This window comes from Leuciscus leuciscus (genome assembly GCF_965113295.1).
Source record: "Leuciscus leuciscus genome assembly, chromosome: 25".
Lineage (NCBI taxonomy): Eukaryota > Metazoa > Chordata > Actinopteri > Cypriniformes > Leuciscidae > Leuciscus > Leuciscus leuciscus.
This window is the reverse complement of record NC_138724.1, coordinates 23,044,931-23,064,783: the sequence shown is the minus strand read 5'-3', so window position 1 is coordinate 23,064,783 and position 19,853 is coordinate 23,044,931. Positions and strand designations below refer to the sequence as shown.

The 19,853-nt window shown below is 34.6% G+C and overlaps 2 protein-coding genes across 15 annotated transcripts in view; both read left to right on the top strand.

Annotated features, from left to right (window-relative positions):
• The window catches only part of LOC309490893 (major histocompatibility complex class I-related gene protein-like), a 66,469-nt gene extending 49,476 nt beyond the window's left edge, over nucleotides 1-16,993 (top strand). The window contains exon 6 of the mRNA XM_082160230.1: nucleotides 16,199-16,993. Within this exon, the coding sequence (XP_082016356.1) occupies nucleotides 16,199-16,218 (20 nt within the window). The 3' untranslated portion in view covers nucleotides 16,219-16,993. The remainder of the gene's footprint in view (nucleotides 1-16,198) is intronic.
• The window catches only part of LOC309490890 (class I histocompatibility antigen, F10 alpha chain-like), a 69,172-nt gene that overhangs the window by 28,522 nt on the left and 20,797 nt on the right, over nucleotides 1-19,853 (top strand). For 2 of the 14 annotated variants that reach the window (XM_082160210.1, XM_082160215.1), the window contains exon 2: nucleotides 14,477-14,725. The exons of 8 other annotated variants lie outside the window; for them this stretch is intronic. In XM_082160210.1, the coding sequence (XP_082016336.1) occupies nucleotides 14,477-14,725 (249 nt within the window). Of the gene's footprint in view, nucleotides 1-2,947; nucleotides 3,197-3,581; nucleotides 3,852-4,029; nucleotides 4,309-4,388; nucleotides 5,079-14,476; nucleotides 14,726-19,312; nucleotides 19,464-19,731; nucleotides 19,757-19,853 lie in introns of those variants that run through there. 4 more of the 14 variants (XM_082160205.1, XM_082160212.1, XM_082160214.1 and 1 more) reach the window with 4 other exon arrangements.

Sequence of the window (19,853 nt, the reverse complement as noted above, 5' to 3'; positions counted from 1 at the left end):
GACATGTGGTTTAAGGTTTCTATGCTAGCATGACAAAACGTCATTTACTTGTTGCCATTTCAACACTATATGCATATTCAAAAATGCATTAAAAAAAGGTATGGCAGAAAAAATATTTAATAATAGCACGTACATTCCTTACTAAAGTAATTTTTTTCATCTTAGTTTTTCTAAACCGAGAAAGATCAGCATTTTTTATTTTTTTTATTTTTTTATCTCTAATCTGTGATTTAGCAGTTTAGATAGTTCTTTAATGCTTCGCTAACAAGCAGGAGACACTAGCCAGATTTAAAGCTGGGGTGGTGGTGGGGCACGTAATTCTATTACAATGTGCCACGCTATTAGCAGGGACGTGCAGTGCAGAGAGTTCCTCAGGGGCAGGGGCTCAAATGTAAAAAAAAGGGGCCTATGCTCATAAAGGTTGCATTTATTTGATCAAAAATACAGAAAAAACAGTCATATTGTGAAATATTACAACAATTTAAAATAATGGTTTTCTATTTTAATATACTTTTTCAGGATTCTGAGTTTATAAGTTAAAAAAAGAACAGCATTTGTTTAAAATAGAAATCAATACTTTTGTACCAATATACAGACCGTTCAAAAGTTTGGGGTCAGTAATTTTCTTTCTTTCTTGAAGAAATAAATAAATGAATACTTTTACTCAGCAAGGATGTGTTACATTGATATAAAGTGATAGTAAAGAATTTCTATTTTAATTAAATGCGTTTCTTGTTTTACTTTTTATTCATCGATGAATCCTGAAAAAAGCATTAGGTTCCGAAAAAACACTAAGCAGCACAACTGTTTCCAACATTGATAATAAATCAGCATATTAGAATGATTTCTGAAGGATCATGTGACACTGAAGACTGGAGTAATTATATTGAATATTCAGCTTTGCATCACAGAAATAAATACAATTTTAAAGTATAATAAATAGAAAACCATTCTTTTAAATTGTAATATTATTATATATTATTAAATATAAAATATAATATTTTTTTTGTATTTTTGATCAAATAAATGCAGGCTTGATGTGCAATAAGAGACTTCTTTAAAAAACATAAAAAATAGTAATGTGTCCAAATTTTTGACCGGTACATACTATTATATATATACACTACTGCATAATATTATTATTATTTTTTTTTTTAAATAAAGTCCTTTCACGTCACCATTTCGCGTGTTGTTGTCAGCCTGCACTTCACATAATAGGCCTGTAGGTGGCGCCTGGGCTTCATTTGCATTTAACCAACTATGATAGTTTGATCGAATGGTAAACGGTGTGTATATATGGAAGAAAAATAATGTCAAATGTTTTTGAAATAAAAAGCCTGTTGAATTGCACTACTTGAAAAAAATAGGCATTACATTAACCATGCTTGCATTTTAATGCATTGCATTTTTAGGGCTTGCATTTTTATGGGCTGAAATTCAACATAGTTGAATATTTAAGCTGTGAATATTTCAATTAAAAACATTTCAAACACATTTACATAATTAAAATTTCAATAATCCATATTCACCTTTCATATTTCACTTCCAAAATATTCAAACTGTTTAAAAATACAACCTATAATATTCAACAGGCATTTTTTGGTCCATTTTATTTCGCTTTGCAAATTCGCTTCCACAAATTCAGTGGTTCAAATTCGACAGTAAATTCAACATAGACATCCAGGAACTGCAGGAAAAGCAGTAGATTGCCGAGCCTCACCAGCAGGTGGTGCAAAAGCGTGTGTTGTTGACGAAGACCAGCAACAGTTAGAGCAAGCCATTCATTCATAAAACTCATTTACAGCAATGTAAGTGTAGCCTATTTGTGATTATTATGATGGCTGTTTTATGTTAAATTCAGTGTCTTCACGGTTACTTTTCCTGTGTAGCCTACATGTGGAAGCGAATTTGCAAAGCGAAATGGACTGAAAAATGCCTGTTGAATATTATTGGTTGTATTTTTAAACAGTTTGAATATTTTGGAAGTGAATTATGAAAGGTGAATATGGATTATTGAATTTTTAATAATGTAAATGTGTTTGAAATGTTTTTAATTGAAATATTCACAGCTTAAATATTCAACCATGTTGAATTTCGGCCCATAAAAATGCAAGCCCTAAAAATACAATGCATTAAAATGCAAGCATGGTTAATGTAATGCCTATTTTTTTTTCAAGTAGTGCAATTCAACAGGCTTTTTATTTCAAAAACATTTGACATTATTTTTCTTCCATATGCGTACAAATTACTTGAATACTACTTACCATTAATGCTACCTTTTGGTGCTGGTTTTGTGCAGTGCTTTGTAATCAATTAACAGCATTGTTTCAACGACGCAGATTCATATCGCTTCATAAATGTAAATTTGTCTGTCCATGCAATTTTCAGACGATTTATGAATGACCGAAAAAATTACAGCTCCACTTCACATTGTCCAATGCAAATTGAACTTGTTGTGCCATGATTGGTCGGTGTTATACATGACAAAAAGTCATCAATGAATTATGTAATATTTTAAAATATGTAATATGTGGATTTTCAATTGAAATGAACAAACTACCTTGAACAATTTTTTTTTGGAAAAAAAAAAAAAAAAAAAAATTGGTTTATTTTCCCCTGCCGTCGAGCCACATACTCACTGAAAGAACCATTGTGTCTTCATTTTTTAATGAATAAGACCCCATATTTGTACCTAAAGGTGAATTTACACAATCTGAGTCAAGTCAAAACGTGTTAAGTTGTGCCCCGCTCCCATATCATTTTCATGCTGATTGAAATTGGAAGTCATTGCCAAGATTCCAAGGCTTGTGTTTAAAAGTAAAAGTAAATATAGGATAAAGCTTAAAAGTTTTATTGTATGGTAGAAATCAAGAATCAAATAATCAATAATAAAATCAATAATAAACAATACTCCATTGTAATCACCAATAATCAATTTGTTTTTCAGGTTCTCACTCTTTGTGGTTGCTTTCAACATACATTTGTGGAAAAACACAATTTCCTAAATTTAGTAGCACAATAACTTTGGATGACATCACGGTTGGATACCATCATTTAAAGACATATATTCCAAGAGGGAATACGACGAATGAGGATGATGTGATTGATTCAGATTACATAAAGGATATAAGTGACTACATGTATGACTCCTTTTTGAGAAGAGCCACACTGTTAAGGCAAGACAACCAAAATTACAGTAAGTATCTGGCTCAATGACATCTATTAATCTATTTAAAAATGCATGAAATGCAATTCATACTGTACATATTCAATTGCTTAAATGCATCTTTATGATGAGCATATTTTTAATGTTTGATTTTAAATTGATTGTTTTTTAGGGTTTTTTAACCCCACCCCCAAAAAAGTGATATGAATGATGAATTAATTATATTTATAAAAATGTTTTTGAAAATAATTCAGATGTGTACAAACACAAAGGAATTATGTTTTATTTACAAAGACAGTTTTAGAGTTATCAAATAATAAAAAAAATCTTTAAAATGGTTCGCTAAACAAAGAGTGTAAGATGAAGGAGGCCAATACTTGACCATCTCCCATTCTCCCTCATATTAACCTCACAGGTCTTCAGACACTGGTTGTGTGTGAGCTGCTGGACTCCGACAAGCCTGGAAAGATGATTGTTGCAGATGCTGCCAGAGGCTCCACCACAGATGAACTGAGTTACATTAACAACACGTTTACTTATACTGTGGCTGCAAATATTACACAAGAACTGATCAAACCTGACCTGGAAGAATTTAAGCAGATTTTTGCAAATACCTTTTACCCAGTTTGTATAACAACTCTCAAGAATTACCTCAAAAAGAGAAGAGATCAAATTAACAGAAAAAGTACGTACTCAAGGGCACATCTAAATTCCCTACATTTGTTTTATGAAAACAAATGTAACTGTTTAGAGTAAATCTTCAGGATTAAAAATAAACCCATGTATTTATACATGTAAAACGTTCTCTGAATCAACTCTTGTATGCTTTTTTTTTTTATGCTTGTTTTTTTCTTCTCCTACAGTAAAGCCCAAAATCACACTCACACAAAAAGCAAACTCAGATTCTGGAGGGTTTCGTGTGAGTTGTTTGGCAACAGAATTTTACCCTCGTCACATCAACCTGACCCTGTTCAGAGATGGACAGCCTGTATCTGATCATGAGATCACTGGAGGAGATCTGCTGCCCAATGGTGACGGGACGTACCAGATGAGGAAGAGTCTGGAGATCAGTGCAGACAAACACAAATACAGCTGCTCTGTTACACACCTCAGTCTGGACAACAAACTGATCATTGAGTTAGGTAATGAGCTTTTACAGAAATAGAAAGTATCAGATAAAATCTTTACATTTTGATTTTATTCTAAATGCTTCCTCTTTTAGAAGATGAACCTTCCAGACGTCGCATAGGAGTTTTTGTTGCTGTCCTGCTATTGGTATGTGCAATATCTGTGATTTTGGCAGTGGTTTGCTTGAGAAATGGCAGACTATAGAGGTAATCCTAACTTAATGTTGTAGTATGTTTTTCTTAAAATATGAAAATATGATCTATTTGAATTTTTACAAAGTAACTTTAAATGAAATATATGTTATGAAATATAGGCTATGTTGTGTAACGATACACACATTTCTTGATGCGATACTTAACATAGCATTATGAGGCGCCACGTAGGATTTAAATCAAACTTCGCTTATCAATACATACATGGTCATACGTGGTTTAAAAGAGAATAAAGTCAAATGCGCCTTTTACCCCAGTACGCCTTTAGGCCCGTTGTACCCAACATTTTATGTGACATGAGAAAGTCACATAAACCATGCAAAAGCCAATCAGAGCGGTCAGACTGAAATGGATTTCCAGAAATGCAATTTGAATAGAAATTCAAACCACATACGAATGTAACTCGAAACAGATTTGTAAAAATTGCATTTCATGTGATTTTTTTGCCATTCACACTTGACACTGACAGTCTGAACGAGGCTTAAATGTCACTATACTTCCAAATCAGATAAATAAACAACCAACAAATCTTTTCTGAATAGGATTTAAATCAAACTTCGCTTATCAATACATACATAACACACGTGCATAAATTACTCGCATATACATGTATACTATTGGATGTTCAAAATACATATATGAAATACACGTGCACACTAATATGAAATCCATACCAATACATATTATGTTAGTAATGAATGCATATACACTTGGGAATAACTTGCATATACATATAAACTTGACGCACGCACACACCTATAAATACTCGCACATACATGTAAACTTCCATGCATATATACCTATAAACACTCGCACATACACTCGCTGCACGCAGACACACCTATAAACACTCGCACATACATATAAACTTGACGCACGCACACACCTATAAACACTCGCACATACATGTAAACTTCCATGCATATACACCTATAAACACTCGCGCATACATATAAACTCGCTGCACGCAGACACACCTATAAACACTCGCACATACATATAAACTTTCATGCATATACACCTATAAACACTCGCGCATACATATAAACTCGATGCGCGCATACACATCCATAAAACACTCGCGCATACATACAAAATAAAACGTGGATGTGTGCTTTAGTTGTGTATATATGTATGTGCGAGTGATTTCATATGTGGATGTGCGTGAACTTTTCAGTGCAAACGGAAGGCATTTCAGTGTAACCGGAAGGCATTTCAGTGTAAAAGGAAGGCATTTCAATGTAACCGGAAGGCATTTCAGTGTAAAAGTCATTTGTGTCATTTGATAGTTTGTTTTCCAATTTGAAATGAAATAAGCATAAACGAGAAAACGGCCCCTTTATTCGTTTTTTCGTTTTTAAAAAACGAGATTTCGGCTTGATTTTTCGTTTTTTAGTTCACAGGCAAAAAACGAATAAATTACTTCAAAATTCGTTTTCCACATAGAGACAGAGCGCATTTAGGCCACGCCCACACCCAGGGGGAAAACAAACGAACTGTCTCCATTGACTTTGCATTGCGAGAGGCTGCCTCCTTGTCATTCCTTGCTTCTAACAAAAGACAGACAAATGCCTAAAAGCTGCTGTGTGACAAGGTGTACAGCAAACAAGCTAAAAAACCCAGAAATAAGTTTTTATTAGCTCTCGACCCCAAAAAACGAGTGTTTTTAGGACATAAAAGTGGATACAGGCAGTTGAGACAGAGCGTCACGTGTCTCATTACTCTGAGAACTAACGTACGGCCGCTGGAGGAGACCGTAATCGACAACACAGGATAGTTTATCTTACAGAAATATAATATATAAAACTGACATTTGGATATTTGACTCACCAGTGACCAAATGTTTAACTTACTGCACACGTAGTGTATTTTTAGTGCATACTGAGTGTCAGGATCCCACAATTGACCCATTCGTTCCAGCCTGTATCCACTTTTATGTCCTCAAACGCTCGTTTTTTGGGGTCGACAGCTTATGAAAACTTATTTCTGGGTTTCTTAGCTTGTTTGCTGTACACCTTGTCACACATCAGCTTTTAGGCATTATTCTGTCTTTTGTTAGAAACAAGAAATGACAAGGAGGCAGCCTCTCGCAATGCAAAGTCAATGAGACAGTTGCTTTGTTTTCCCCCTTGGTGGGCGTGGTCTTCAGATTATGACGCTTTGCGCTCTGTCTCTATGTGGGCGGCCTGACAACGCCCCCTTCCGCCGATTGGTCAAACAAGTCTGAGCATGTGACGTCATCAGTTGTCGCTCGGGTCTGTTCAACAAAATAATAGTCCTCTACTATGGCTACAGATTCTTAAACTGTACAGGGCAGGTCCTATTGGGCTTTCTTCTGTGCAACTTTACGCGTTTCACAGAAATCTTTACATCAGAAATATTAATTATTAGTCTGCCACCAGCCTGTTTTATTTAGCTGTGCGGAGTTAAATCTGTGTGGTGAAGCTGCGCTTGACAGCGCCGAGCGGGAAAGGCTCACTGACCAATGTTCAGTCAGCAGTCAGAACTTTTCTTTTAGACGCTCCGTTTTGAATTTTTGTATTTTTTTACAGTCTATGGTTTTGCCACGGGATGGTGATTGCAAATACTGTAATGCCAATCAGCTGAGGGTGGGTACCGATGATGGTGAAATACATTTTTACTGAAACTGTAATCATATCCGCGACCCGCGAGAATGAGACAGATGATTGACAGGACGATAGCGAAGGCAATTAAAGAGGCAAGATAACTTCTGTTATCAAAAACATAAATAAATAAGTGTTTAATATAAGTGACTTTGTCTTTGTTTTATTGTTTTTGTTGTTTTTAATCAAATAATTGTGAACCAAAAACTGAGCCTTCGTTTTAAAGGGCAATTTCCAAATATATTTTATTTATTTGTTATAATATGGGTATTTTATAATACAGCATATATAAATAAAAAAACACATGTAATATGTATTCCTATAGGCTAAACACCCCAGTTTTTTGGTTTTGTTTGTGTAAACTTTTATCCCCAACCATATTTCTTCATGGGCTCCACTCCAGGGGTCACGCTCAGCACCCCTACTTCCCATGGTACTAACTGTAATTAACAGTATGCTGACCCAGTTTATATGTAAAATCTTTGGTATATGTAATCTATATGTAATATGTAAAAACACAGTGTGATGGAAATAAACTTTTCTTAAAGCGTGTTGTAGCCTACATCACCACAGATTTATTGGCAGATCACCTTCTATCACCTTCTATCTGTGTTGTATACTGTAATAGACAATTGTCCTGCAAAATAATGAGTTTTTTTGTAAGAAAAACATTGCGAGCAAATGTCGAATTGTTGTTTGAAATATATTTCAAACAACAATTCGACATTTGATCGCAATGTTTTTCTTACAAAAAAACTCATTATTTTGCATTTTGTATTTTGTATTTATATTTTGTCGTTGATTTAACGACTTAAGAGGCTTTAGGCTTTTTTTTTAAAAAAACAGAAAAAACGAATAAAAGGGGCCGTTTCCTCGTTTATGCTTATTTCATTGTAAATTGGAAAACAAACTATCAAAACGGACACAAATGACTTTTACACTGAAATGCCTTCCGGTTACATTGAAATGCCTTCCTTTTACACTGAAATGCCTTCCGGTTACACTGAAATGCCTTCCGTTTGCACTGAAAAGTTCACGCACATCCACATATGAAATCAATCGCACATACATATATACACAACTAAAGCACACATCCACGTTTTATTTTGTATGTATGCGCGAGTGTTTTATGGATGTGTATGCGCGCATCGAGTTTATATGTATGCGCGAGTGTTTATAGGTGTATATGCATGAAAGTTTATATGTATGTGCGAGTGTTTATAGGTGTGTCTGCGTGCAGCGAGTGTATATGTATGTGCGAGTGTTTATAGGTGTATATGCATGGAAGTTTACATGTATGTGCGAGTATTTATAGGTGTGTGCGTGCGTCAAGTTTATATGTATATGCAAGTTATTCCCAAGTGTATATGCATTCATTACTAACATAATATGTATTGGTATGGATTTCATATTAGTGTGCACGTGTATTTCATATATGTATTTTGAACATCCAATAGTATACATGTATATGCGAGTAATTTATGCACGTGTGTTATGTATGTATTGATAAGCGAAGTTTGATTTAAATCCTATTCAGAAAAGATTTGTTGGTTGTGTATTTATCTGATTTGGAAGTATAGTGACATTTAAGCCTCGTTCAGACTGTCAGTGTCAAGTGTGAATGGCAAAAAAATCACATGAAATGCAATTTTTACAAATCTGTTTTGAGTTACATTCGTATGTGGTTTGAATTTCTATTCAAATTGCATTTCTGGAAATCCATTTCAGTCTGACCGCTCTGATTGGCTTTTGCATGGTTTATGTGACTTTCTCATGTCACATAAAATGTCGGGTACAACGGGCCTAAAGGCGTACCGGGGTAAAAGGCGCATTTGACTTTATTCTCTTTTAAACCACTAGATGGCACACAAATTTAGCTCAGTACTTTTCGTAGTGGCTTAAAGAGATTGTCCCACGTATGGTGTTTTTGGCCAAAGTCTGGCTTCCCATAAGTATAGTTTGTAAGGATTGCGGAAAATGAAGTATACCCGGACCTCAAGACTCAGCGCGCGGCAGCTAACGTTACACATTGTCATGTTGTAAGACATTTGTATTGCAAACCTCTCCATTTTGCGGTTGTTGATTTTGGCCTATACCTACCACTGATCTATTTAAATAACATGTAATTTATATAGATCAGCGACACCTACTGTACCAACGCAACGTTATTGGCATAGAAACCAATGCAGATATTCTGGAAAAACGAAAGAGTAGCTGGATACTATTAAAACGCCATATAACTATAAAATATAACATTTACTTATCCAATCTGTCACGTATTAATGACACTGCAAAACAGTTGTTCTCCCGTTGTAGACTTGGACTTAGACAGATGGACGTCACGAAATAGAAGTTTAAGTCGACCATTCGCAATAGAACGCCTGTCCATCAGCAGATGTTGCTTTAAGTCCCTATTGACTTTTGTCTGAATACAGTTGTTTTTGCTGTGTTCACTTGTTCAGCTAACAGATATTATTAAAAAAAATATGATGGTATAGCTGTTCAGATTGTTTGTAAATAAAACATTTATATCAAATATTGCCTATTTGTGCCTTTTTATCTATTTATTTCTAGCAGGGACGGACTTAGTGATTTGGGGGCTCTAATCGATTCCAGGTATGGGGCCCCAACAGTCAAACTTTGAACTCAAAACACTCTTTTTCTATATATAGCCTACTTTTTTTCTATTCTGTTTTTTTCTTCTTCTACATTTGTAGATAAACTGCATGTTAAAACTATTTGAAACCTGGAACTTTTATTTTCTGAATGAAAAATTAAATACATTTGAATTCACAAAAAAAAAAAAAAAAAAAAAAAAAAAAAGAATTCACAAACAAACTATTTACAGTTAATTAACCAAAATATTCGCCTTTCAGATTCCACTTCCAAAATATTCATTCTGTTTAAAAATATTTATTCTGTTCCACAAATTCAGTGGTTCAAATTCGACAGAAAATTCAACATTTGACATCCGGTAACGGCAGGAATATCAGTAGATTGCCGATTGATAATCTCCATAGCTGTTAGTCGACCTGACCAGCAGGGGGTGCAAGCGGCTCTTGGCGAAGACCAGAGCAACGGGTAGAGAGAGTATATAATATATACCAGTATGTTTCTACATGGTTCACATTGCTGACTCGTGTTAATCCATGCATTTTAGTTTCATAATTTCTTGGTTGCATAGCAACTGTTGATTCCATGAAGCAAGGAAGCAAAACTCAGATGGGAAGATTTATCTAGGCTGCGTTTCCCGAAAGCATCGTAAGCCTAAATTGATCGTAGAACAATTGCCACCAAAATGGTCTCTATGATCAACTTAGGCTTACGATGCTTTTGGGAAACACAGCCCTGGTCAGTCTATGTCACGTCTGATTATGTCACGTATGATTAGGTTTTGTTTCATGTTCTCAGTTTTTTTTATTTTGGAATTTTCGAGTCATGTGACTCCCTGTTCCCCTCATGTGATTTACTCATGTGTTTCATGCATGTACTCTTTGTTTTCCTCTAGGGCTGCATTTAACTCCACTTTTAGACATACATTCGCAAACTCGACCCCTCTACCCCTCGATTTTGACCTATAGAGAGCGAGTCTACTCAATATGTACACTTCAGGCAGATCCAGACCACAATGCAACATGATTTTGATGTCACTGCAGATAGCGCTTAATTTACCCCAACCTCATACAAATCTAGTGTAGAACATATCATTTTTCTGTTGTTTCTTACAGGTTCTCACTCTTTGCAGTTGCTTCTCACATACATTCAAGGAGAAACATAATTTCCTGTATTAAGTGCTTTATTTGTGTTGGATGACATCACAGTAGGATATTATAATTCAGAGACGAAGATCTATGTTTCAAGAGGAAATACTACAAATGAAGATGATGTAGTGGATCCAAATCACCTCAGCACTTTAAGTTACTATGTGCATCTTCATTTTAAGAGAAGATCAAATCACCTGAGACCCGTCAACAATACAGAAAGTAAGTTCTGTTGGCTAAATGATCAGCTTTGAGTCAGACATTACACAAATAGTTTATAAAAAGTCATATTAATTCATTCTAAAGGGCTCCTGAGGCCAAATATGGTAACACATCACTTTCTTTCCTAACAGGCCATGTAGTTTATCAGGTGATGAGTCTTTGTGAACAGAGAGACAATAAACCTGCATAAATAATCACCAGAAATGCCTTTAGAGGCTCTACGACTGATGAACTGCATTTTTTTTATGGCAAATTCACATATTGGGGTTCTTTAAATTACAGGATACAGTTTAGGACCCAAGGACCAGATGTTTGAAATAAGACCCGGAGTCAGAATTATAATAAATTGAAGAAAAGTTTTATTGAAGATTCATCAGTTTGCAGTTTCATCAGCAGAAGTCAGCTTCAAGACTCACACAGGAGTTTGTAGGCCGCCCCGCTTACAGTTACAAAGATCACAGTTATTATGCCCTTCACCAAGGTCTAAGCTACGTCCTTGCTTCAGGTTGCAGTTTCTGATTGGCTAAGAAATAGATAAACATAGTAATTTTCCACACATATACAGATAGACTGAAGCATATCTCCATCGATTATGCGGCTGACACTCGGACCCTGAAGTTAGGCACGTCGTGACCTTCCAGGTCGCAGATTTGGGTTGCTGGGTGCCAGCATGTCCCGAACAACAACTCAGTCAATCTCCAGTAATGCCAGTGGTTCCTTAACCTGTAACCAAGAAGAATAACACACACACACCTGAGAAAGGTTCCCTTAAACTATAGACTTCAATGACCCCTGTGACTTATAGTCGTCAGGGTACCCTCGAAAATCAGAAGTATGTATTGACACATGTTGAAGACCTTTCTTCACAAAACAAAACATCTTTCCATATTTCATTTCTGGAAGCCGGGCTGAATGAGCGAGCACTGGTACTGCATTCAGATATCAAATACAGACATTAGAGAATACATGAAAAGAACATTTCAGTAATCACACTGGTAATTTCTATAACAAAGTAAAATCTCACAAGAGAAGTCATTCACCTCGTGATATTTAGAAGGAAAAATATTGATTAATACCTTGATTATAATCACTCATTACATACATTGAAGCAGCAGTAAAACATATTTTATGAGTTTATTTCTGATCTCAAAAGACGACAAATATAATATGATTATTATATCATTTAATTCATATAAAGCATGCCACCTATTTTTTATTTATGATGGTTTATACTTGCTATTAATCTGTTACTTTTCCACAATTAAAATGTCATAATTTACTCACTGTTTGACTGTTTCTTCTGTGGAACACAAAATAAGATATTTTTTCTTCTTCTTTGTTTTTCTTCTTCTTTTTCCCTTCTAAATCATTAAATAATAAACTAGACCATATTTATTATTTATGATGGTCTTCACTCCCTGCTATACAGAACCTATGCTGACACCTGGTGGTGTGGATGCAGCATCACCCAACGTTCAGCTATCATCAACTAACATCAATCCGCTTCATGGACAATAAATCACCTTTTATTAGGGTTACTGATATGAAGGGACCCTTCCGAAAATTTTTTTTATTCAAGTGTGCTATTAGTATACTTTCTTTTAAACTAAAAATAAGAAAGTATACTTTCTACTTTTTATGTAGGCTATCCACTTCACAGAAATATAAAAAAATTGCACATAAGTATACTTGACTTATACTGACAGAAATGTCCAAGTATATTTGAACTATACATGTACTTAATATTTTGATTGAGATATTCTCTACTTAAAAGTATAATTAAGTATATATACTTGCCATGTACTGTAGTTGTAGGCCATTAAATCTTTTGATTGAGTAGCTTATTAATACTTTTTTCACTGTTTTACACTGTATTTTAAACCTACATAGTTTAAAAGATTTATAAGGAAAACTGATTTTTTCATAATTCTGAGTATCTGAATTTTTGTGTTGGCTAGTTCACTGGTCTACTGATCACTGATCTGTTTACTTTAGTGTTATGTCTATTTCTACTCATTCTTATAGTTATGAATGGATTGTACCCATCAACTGGATGAAGGCAGAGGTGGAGCAGTCACGCTTTTGGCTCTTGGAAAAAACTGGTATGAACAAAAATAATTAGCCAGTTATTTTGTTTTTATGGTGGCATTTTGTTCTTTCACCAGGCTCTGAATGGGACAAACTCACTATTTTGACCTATATAACATAATAAATGACCTAAAATAATAATCTATTCATAGGCTAAAGCAAATATAAAATGGGTGTCTGAAAACCAACGAGAAATCACAGACTGGCTTGTGGCTGAATCTGCTTAAAAATATATGACACCGTATATATAGTATACACTGTATTATAAATATGATATATAAAAAACATAAAACATTTTTGGTCAACCAAAAAGCATAACCAGGTGGACTGTGTATACTGAGAAAAAAATGAAAGAATACTTTTATACAGTACTTGTTTATCCAGTTAATTTGAATTGTTTGTTAAATAAAAAATTTGCTCTGTAATAAAATAAATACTGTGAGTAAAACATTATTGCAGAACCACAAAGAGATTATCATATAGGCTATAATGCACATTCCTGTACCATGGAATACAAAAAGAATCTTAAATATTTCTACCAAGAGCCTTAGGGACCTACTACTCATGTTTTCAACAATTCTTTCTTGTAAACATGTTGTATTTCATGCTTAAATTTAGTTATCCTCCCCTAGAGCAGAGACGATCCACACTGTAAAGTTCTACAATACAGTAAAACAGTGGCATTGCCTGTGAACTTTGGTTGAGTTTGTAGCTTATGCCTGAATAATGACTTCATGTATGCGTGTGTGGACAGGTGACAACAGCGCATGTGTGGTTTAACACTCAAATAGAATGGAATGAGGAAAATGAATTATGCTTGCAGGCATTTAGACAGGAAACTAAAGACTAATTTCTTTCGTATTCGACGGCAACACTCGATAAACAACGTATAAGTTGTTACTTTTTGAGAGATACTAGTTTAAAAAAGTGCATATCATTTTCTAAAACATGAGAGACTGAAAGAATGCTGGGAATATGGATAGATATTCTCGTGTTGCTTGTACTTTTACTTCCAACATCTGCTTCAAATGGTAAGTTTCAAAAGGTTATGAATTGTTAAAACGTAGGCATACTGCTATTCAATTAATGAAATTCAAGATGTTATCCATGTTATCTCGCTACTGATCTTCATAGAGCATTACTCATGTATGCTGAAAGCTTGACAAGTCATATCATTAAAGACCCATGTTTTAAACTGTATATTCTAGATGGAGAAACAGATAGAAAATGACTACTTATTGTTAAAACAACAACCACAACTGTGTTGCGTTTCAGGTTCTCACTCTTTGTGGTTGCTTTCAACTTACATTCATGGAAAAACACAATTTCCTGAATTTAGTTACACAACAACTCTGGATGACATCACAGTTGGATACTATAATTCAAAGACATATATTCCAAGAGGGAATACGACGAATGAGGATGATGTGGTTAATTCAGATTACATAAAGGGTATAAGTGACTACATGTATAACTCCTTTTTGAGAAGAGCCGCACTGTTAAGGCAAGACAGCCAAAATGACAGTAAGTATCCTCACACAAATACACATAATGACGTGAGCCAAATCTTTTGTCTTCCTGTATTAATCGAATTATACATACAATGTATGATAAGCAAATTTAGAATTTCTTAAAATGTATTTTAATATATTTGGAGGCATAAAGTTGATTTGTGATTATTTAACCTTTTCTTGAAAAGACTAAGCCAGTCTATGACAATCTTCTCCCTCATTTCCCTCACAGGTCTTGATGTTTATCAGACACTGGTTGTGTGTGAGCTGCTGGACCTCAACAATTCTGGAAAGATGCTGACAAAAGATGCGGCCAGAGGCTGCACCACAGATGAGATCTGTTACTTTAACAACAAGTTTACTTATAAAGTGATTTTAAATATTTCACAAGATGTGCTCAAACCTCACCTGGAAGAATTTAAACTAAAATATATGGAGTTCTATCAACCAGTTTGTATTAGTACTCTCAAGTATTACCTACAAAACAGACAAAATGAGGTTAATAGAAAGGGTAAGTACTCAAGGCTGCTTCTTATGACAAACATTTTAGCTGATGTAAACTGCATTAAAAGTGCCTGTTTTAAAAGTTTCTGTTTTATAATGACCATAGAATTCTTTTTATATCTGTCATTATAAAGTCCATATGTTTAAAGAAAATCTAGCAGGCTCTGAAACAATCTTCTTATAGTGTCAACCTAAAATCTTCACATTAACAAGTCAAAAGTGAAGTTGAAGTAAAATAACCACTCTTTTTTTGTTTCCACAGCAGCACCAAAAATCTGATTTATTCAGAAAGCAAACTCAGATTCTGGAGGGTTTCGTGTGAGTTGTTTGGCAACAGGATTTTACCCTCGTCACATCAACCTGACCCTGTTCAGAGATGGACAGCCTGTATCTGATCATGAGATCACTGGAGGAGATCTGCTGCCCAATGGTGACGGGACGTACCAGATGAGGAAGAGTCTGGAGATCAGTGCAGATAAACACAAATACAGCTGCTCTGCCACACACCTCAGTCTGGACAACAAACTGATCATTGAGTTAGGTAATGAGCTTTTACAGAAATAGAAAGTATCAGATAAAATCTTAATGTTTTGATCTTATTCTAAATGCTTTCTCTTATAGAAGATGAACCTTCTAGACTTCACATAGAAGTTGCTGTTGCTGTTGCTGTCCTGATGTTGGTGATATGTGTGATTGTGGCAGTCATAAGGATTATAAGGTCAAGAGGTAGGCCAACTTAATGTTCTGATATGTTTTCCTTCAAGATAAAATGTGATCTATTTGAATATTTACAAGATCACTTTATGTATAATGGAATATTTATGACAAATACTGAAATACCACAGTTTTCTGGAGCGTGATAAAATGACTACAAACCTCATTTTGACTTTGATACAAATTATTATAACTGTAAAATCCTCAGAATGGAATAACAGCTAGATTATTGTCTTATATATTAAATCACATTTATATCTATTTACAGTTGGAAATAATGTTATATAGAAATCTGAAGATATCCATCCATTTGAATGAGGATCAAACCATCACATCTTCTGTTTTATTCATTGGAGACCATCACAAATGGAGGAATAATAATCTGAGATTTCTTTACACCATCTGAGCCAATGCAATATTTGCTTTTAATAAACTGTGAGATTTACAATTGAGATTTATATTCTTAGATGGGAGAATAACACTGAATTAACTGCTGATTGTTTCTCCGTAATATTTTTTTTATGTTTACAAAGAATTAAAATGTATTTAACTTTCTTGTCAAGAGGGCATCGTTTCTATATCAAGTATCTTTTTATGGTGTTGTAACCTATTGTGTGCTAAGTAATTCACAGGATACAGGTTTGTTAATGGATTTATATTTTACAAAACACAAAACCAAAACAGAATGGCACAGAATGGCAAATTCCTTTGAAACCTCTGTTTTGGGGTTTCCCACATCTTATGGATGATCCATATTCCAAGATGTGGGAAACCCCAAAACAGAGGTTTCAAAGGAATACACACACAGACCATTACACTGTATGTAGTTTATTGTTACTGTGTTACTGGGTCTAATATTGTTTTTGTGCAATCATAGATTGTGCTTGCTGTTTTACATAGGAGTTTTCATTTGAGAATCTGTCTGGCTATATATACAGTATACTGTGTGTGCCTGTTTCATATTTTTTGTATTTTTATTGATTGCTTGTATGAGAAATAAGGCTATTGGATGACGGGGGTACCGAGAGAGCAAATATATTAAAGATTTTGGTATTTGGTTTAATCTTTTGTTTAATTATTGTAACGTTTGAGGTGATAATCAACTGACCAATTCAATAAATTTATCAATTTAAAAGTGAGCAATCTGAGAATATGACAAATGTCCCAAAACAAAACCTGTTTGCGCATTCATCCATCTGAAATGTGACATATAGTCTGACTAATAATAAGTCAATATTAAGAATTACAATGTGTAGCTTATACGCTTTAAAAATACTATTGTGCATATAGCAAATATAGGCTACATTAAAGATTTTGGTCTTTTGTTTTATGCCATCTTTTATCACATATTAAAACATTATTTTAGTAATCTAACATGTGTTTCACACAGAGCCATATCCTCAGACACCATGTTAATCAATTATTTGTATACATTATTTGTAGGCTATACATATTGTTTTTAAAATATCATTGCAAATGTCTGCACTCACTGCTGTTCCTTTCACGGCATCTAGAATGTTGTCACCTATATTTATCTATATTTCGATTTATGATCATATCAGGTAAGATTGTGCAGAAGATTGTGCTTCTTTTTAATGGGCATATTTTTTTATTTATTGTCATCTTTTTGGAGTATACAATTTTTTATGCTTGTTTTAAATTATTTTGAGTCATATTGAGGCCCCCTTAGAAGTTTGCAGAGGCCCCCGGCCCCCTTAGTTGAGAACAAATGCTGTAGTTAATGGCTCATATTTCCTGTAAAACATCTGACAGTCATCCTGCTCTGATTGTTTAATGGTGCATCTTCTACATTACACAGACAAATTCTTTACTTTTAAAATACTTTCATGTTTATCAATTCACTTTTATTGTTAAATTTTTTTTTTTTCTGTAATAAAATAAATAAACATTGTGAGTAAAGCAGTCTATGATGAACCAATACACATCCCAAATGATCTGCACATTTACTACTGATTCTCCTGATTCGGATGGTTGTACCGGAAGTCCCGCATAGGAAGTTCGGATCATTTTACTGTTCGATCTCGTTCATCAAAATAAACAAATCTTTATTCGTGTCATTTCGTTCATTTAAGTGTCTTTAAATATTATACTTTTTAACAGCCAAAACACATCCCCAAACACATCCACCTACGCAATATTTGTCATATTCTGAATTAAGAAATCATTATAATGCAGCCATGCAAAGATCATTTCCAGGGCACATAAATAATTACTTTAACTTCAGAGTCTTTCCTTTGTCATGTGACAGATGCAATGAACGGATCGTGCATGAATGACCCATCACACAAGCCTACCATCACCCCTGTTCAAATTTAAAGGGGTGGTATAATGCCCTTTTCACAAGATGTAAAATAAGTCTCTGATGTCCTCAGAGTGTGTATGTGAAGTTTTAGCTCACAATACCCCACAGATATTCTTATATAGCATGTTAAAATTGTCACTTTTTGAGGGTGAGCAAAAATGCATGTTTTTTTTGTGTCTGTCCCTTTAAATGCAAATGAGCTGCTGCTCCCGGCACAGAGGGTGGAGATACAACAACTTGTGTCCTGAAAATTTCAAAAACGTTTAGCCTTTTATGTTCAAACCGGATTCAGAGAAAGATGGAGAGACTCAAGAAGAAGTGACAACATGTTGACAACATTTCTGAATGGTTAGGTGCATCTTATGTGTAGTATCTTCTAGTCATTGATTAGCATATTCTGTCATGATAATCTATAAATTGTGTTCCTGTGGACAGGGTTTATGTAAATTTTAGGGTTAGTGATGTCACTAACCCGGGAGGAATGTTGTGTAGTCCCTACCAGACGTTTGTTGTAGTCCTTAAAAAGCAATTTCTTTAAAAGAAAATATCTCCCTTTGCTTTGAACTTTGTGCGTCGTAACTTTGCAGATGTTTATGCTCAAACAGCAACATTACACACTAACTAAAGTTAGAAAAGTGAAATCATAATCAGTCACCCCTTTAATGAAAAAACTAAACATAGGCTGAGACGCAGCCAAATGGGCACTGTGGGTTAAATTATTCTTTGTGCATTGTAGGAAAGCATGTTTCTGGCTTATGTGAATGTGGGAGTCTTGAGACAGTAGGGCATGTTTTACTAGAATGCAGAAAGTAGCCTATAGGGCAGAAATAAATATATTCTTTGTTAAACTGGCAGGATTTGGAGTTAAGGCTTTTTCTGTTTGATCTTTGTTTGGAAACTGACGATAATAAAATGATCTCCAAGGCAGTTCTTCAGTTCTTGCATGACACAGGACTGTATGTAAGAATTTAGTTCAAGCTTTGACCTGTGGAGGGCAGTAATACACTCAGCAGCGTCTACACTGCCGGAATCCTACAAGAAGAAGAAGAAGGAGAAGACGCAGCCATGTTCTACTATGGTTCTAACATGGTACCTGTGCAAGTAGCCAAAATGTTTGCAAAATATTGAAAGACTAAAAGCATGCAGTGCAAATGGACACAATCGTATGTCGTTTTTTTACTCACACTTTCACTTCCATCTGCTTCAAATGGTAAGTTGTTTACGTTTATAAATATTATTAGAATTTTAAAACCTAGTTGTTGGTATAAAAAAAGATATGGCAGAACAAATATTTAATAATAGCAAGTATATTTCTTACTAAAGTAATTTTTTCATCTCAGTTTTTCTAAAACAAGAAAGATCACTAGCTAGATATAAATCCCAGTTGAGGTGGTGGGGCAACGCTATTAGAACTATTCTTTGATGTTTGTGATGTTACAAACATATAACTTTTATGAATTCTATTGGCAAACCATGAGAAAGAGGCGACTGCGAGTAAAGACTGTGAGTTGAGTTCAAAATTCAGAAATTATTATTTCATGAAATGCAAAGCTGGCCCGTCTATTCGTCTATTTGTCTCTTGTTCCATGAGAGCGGTGTG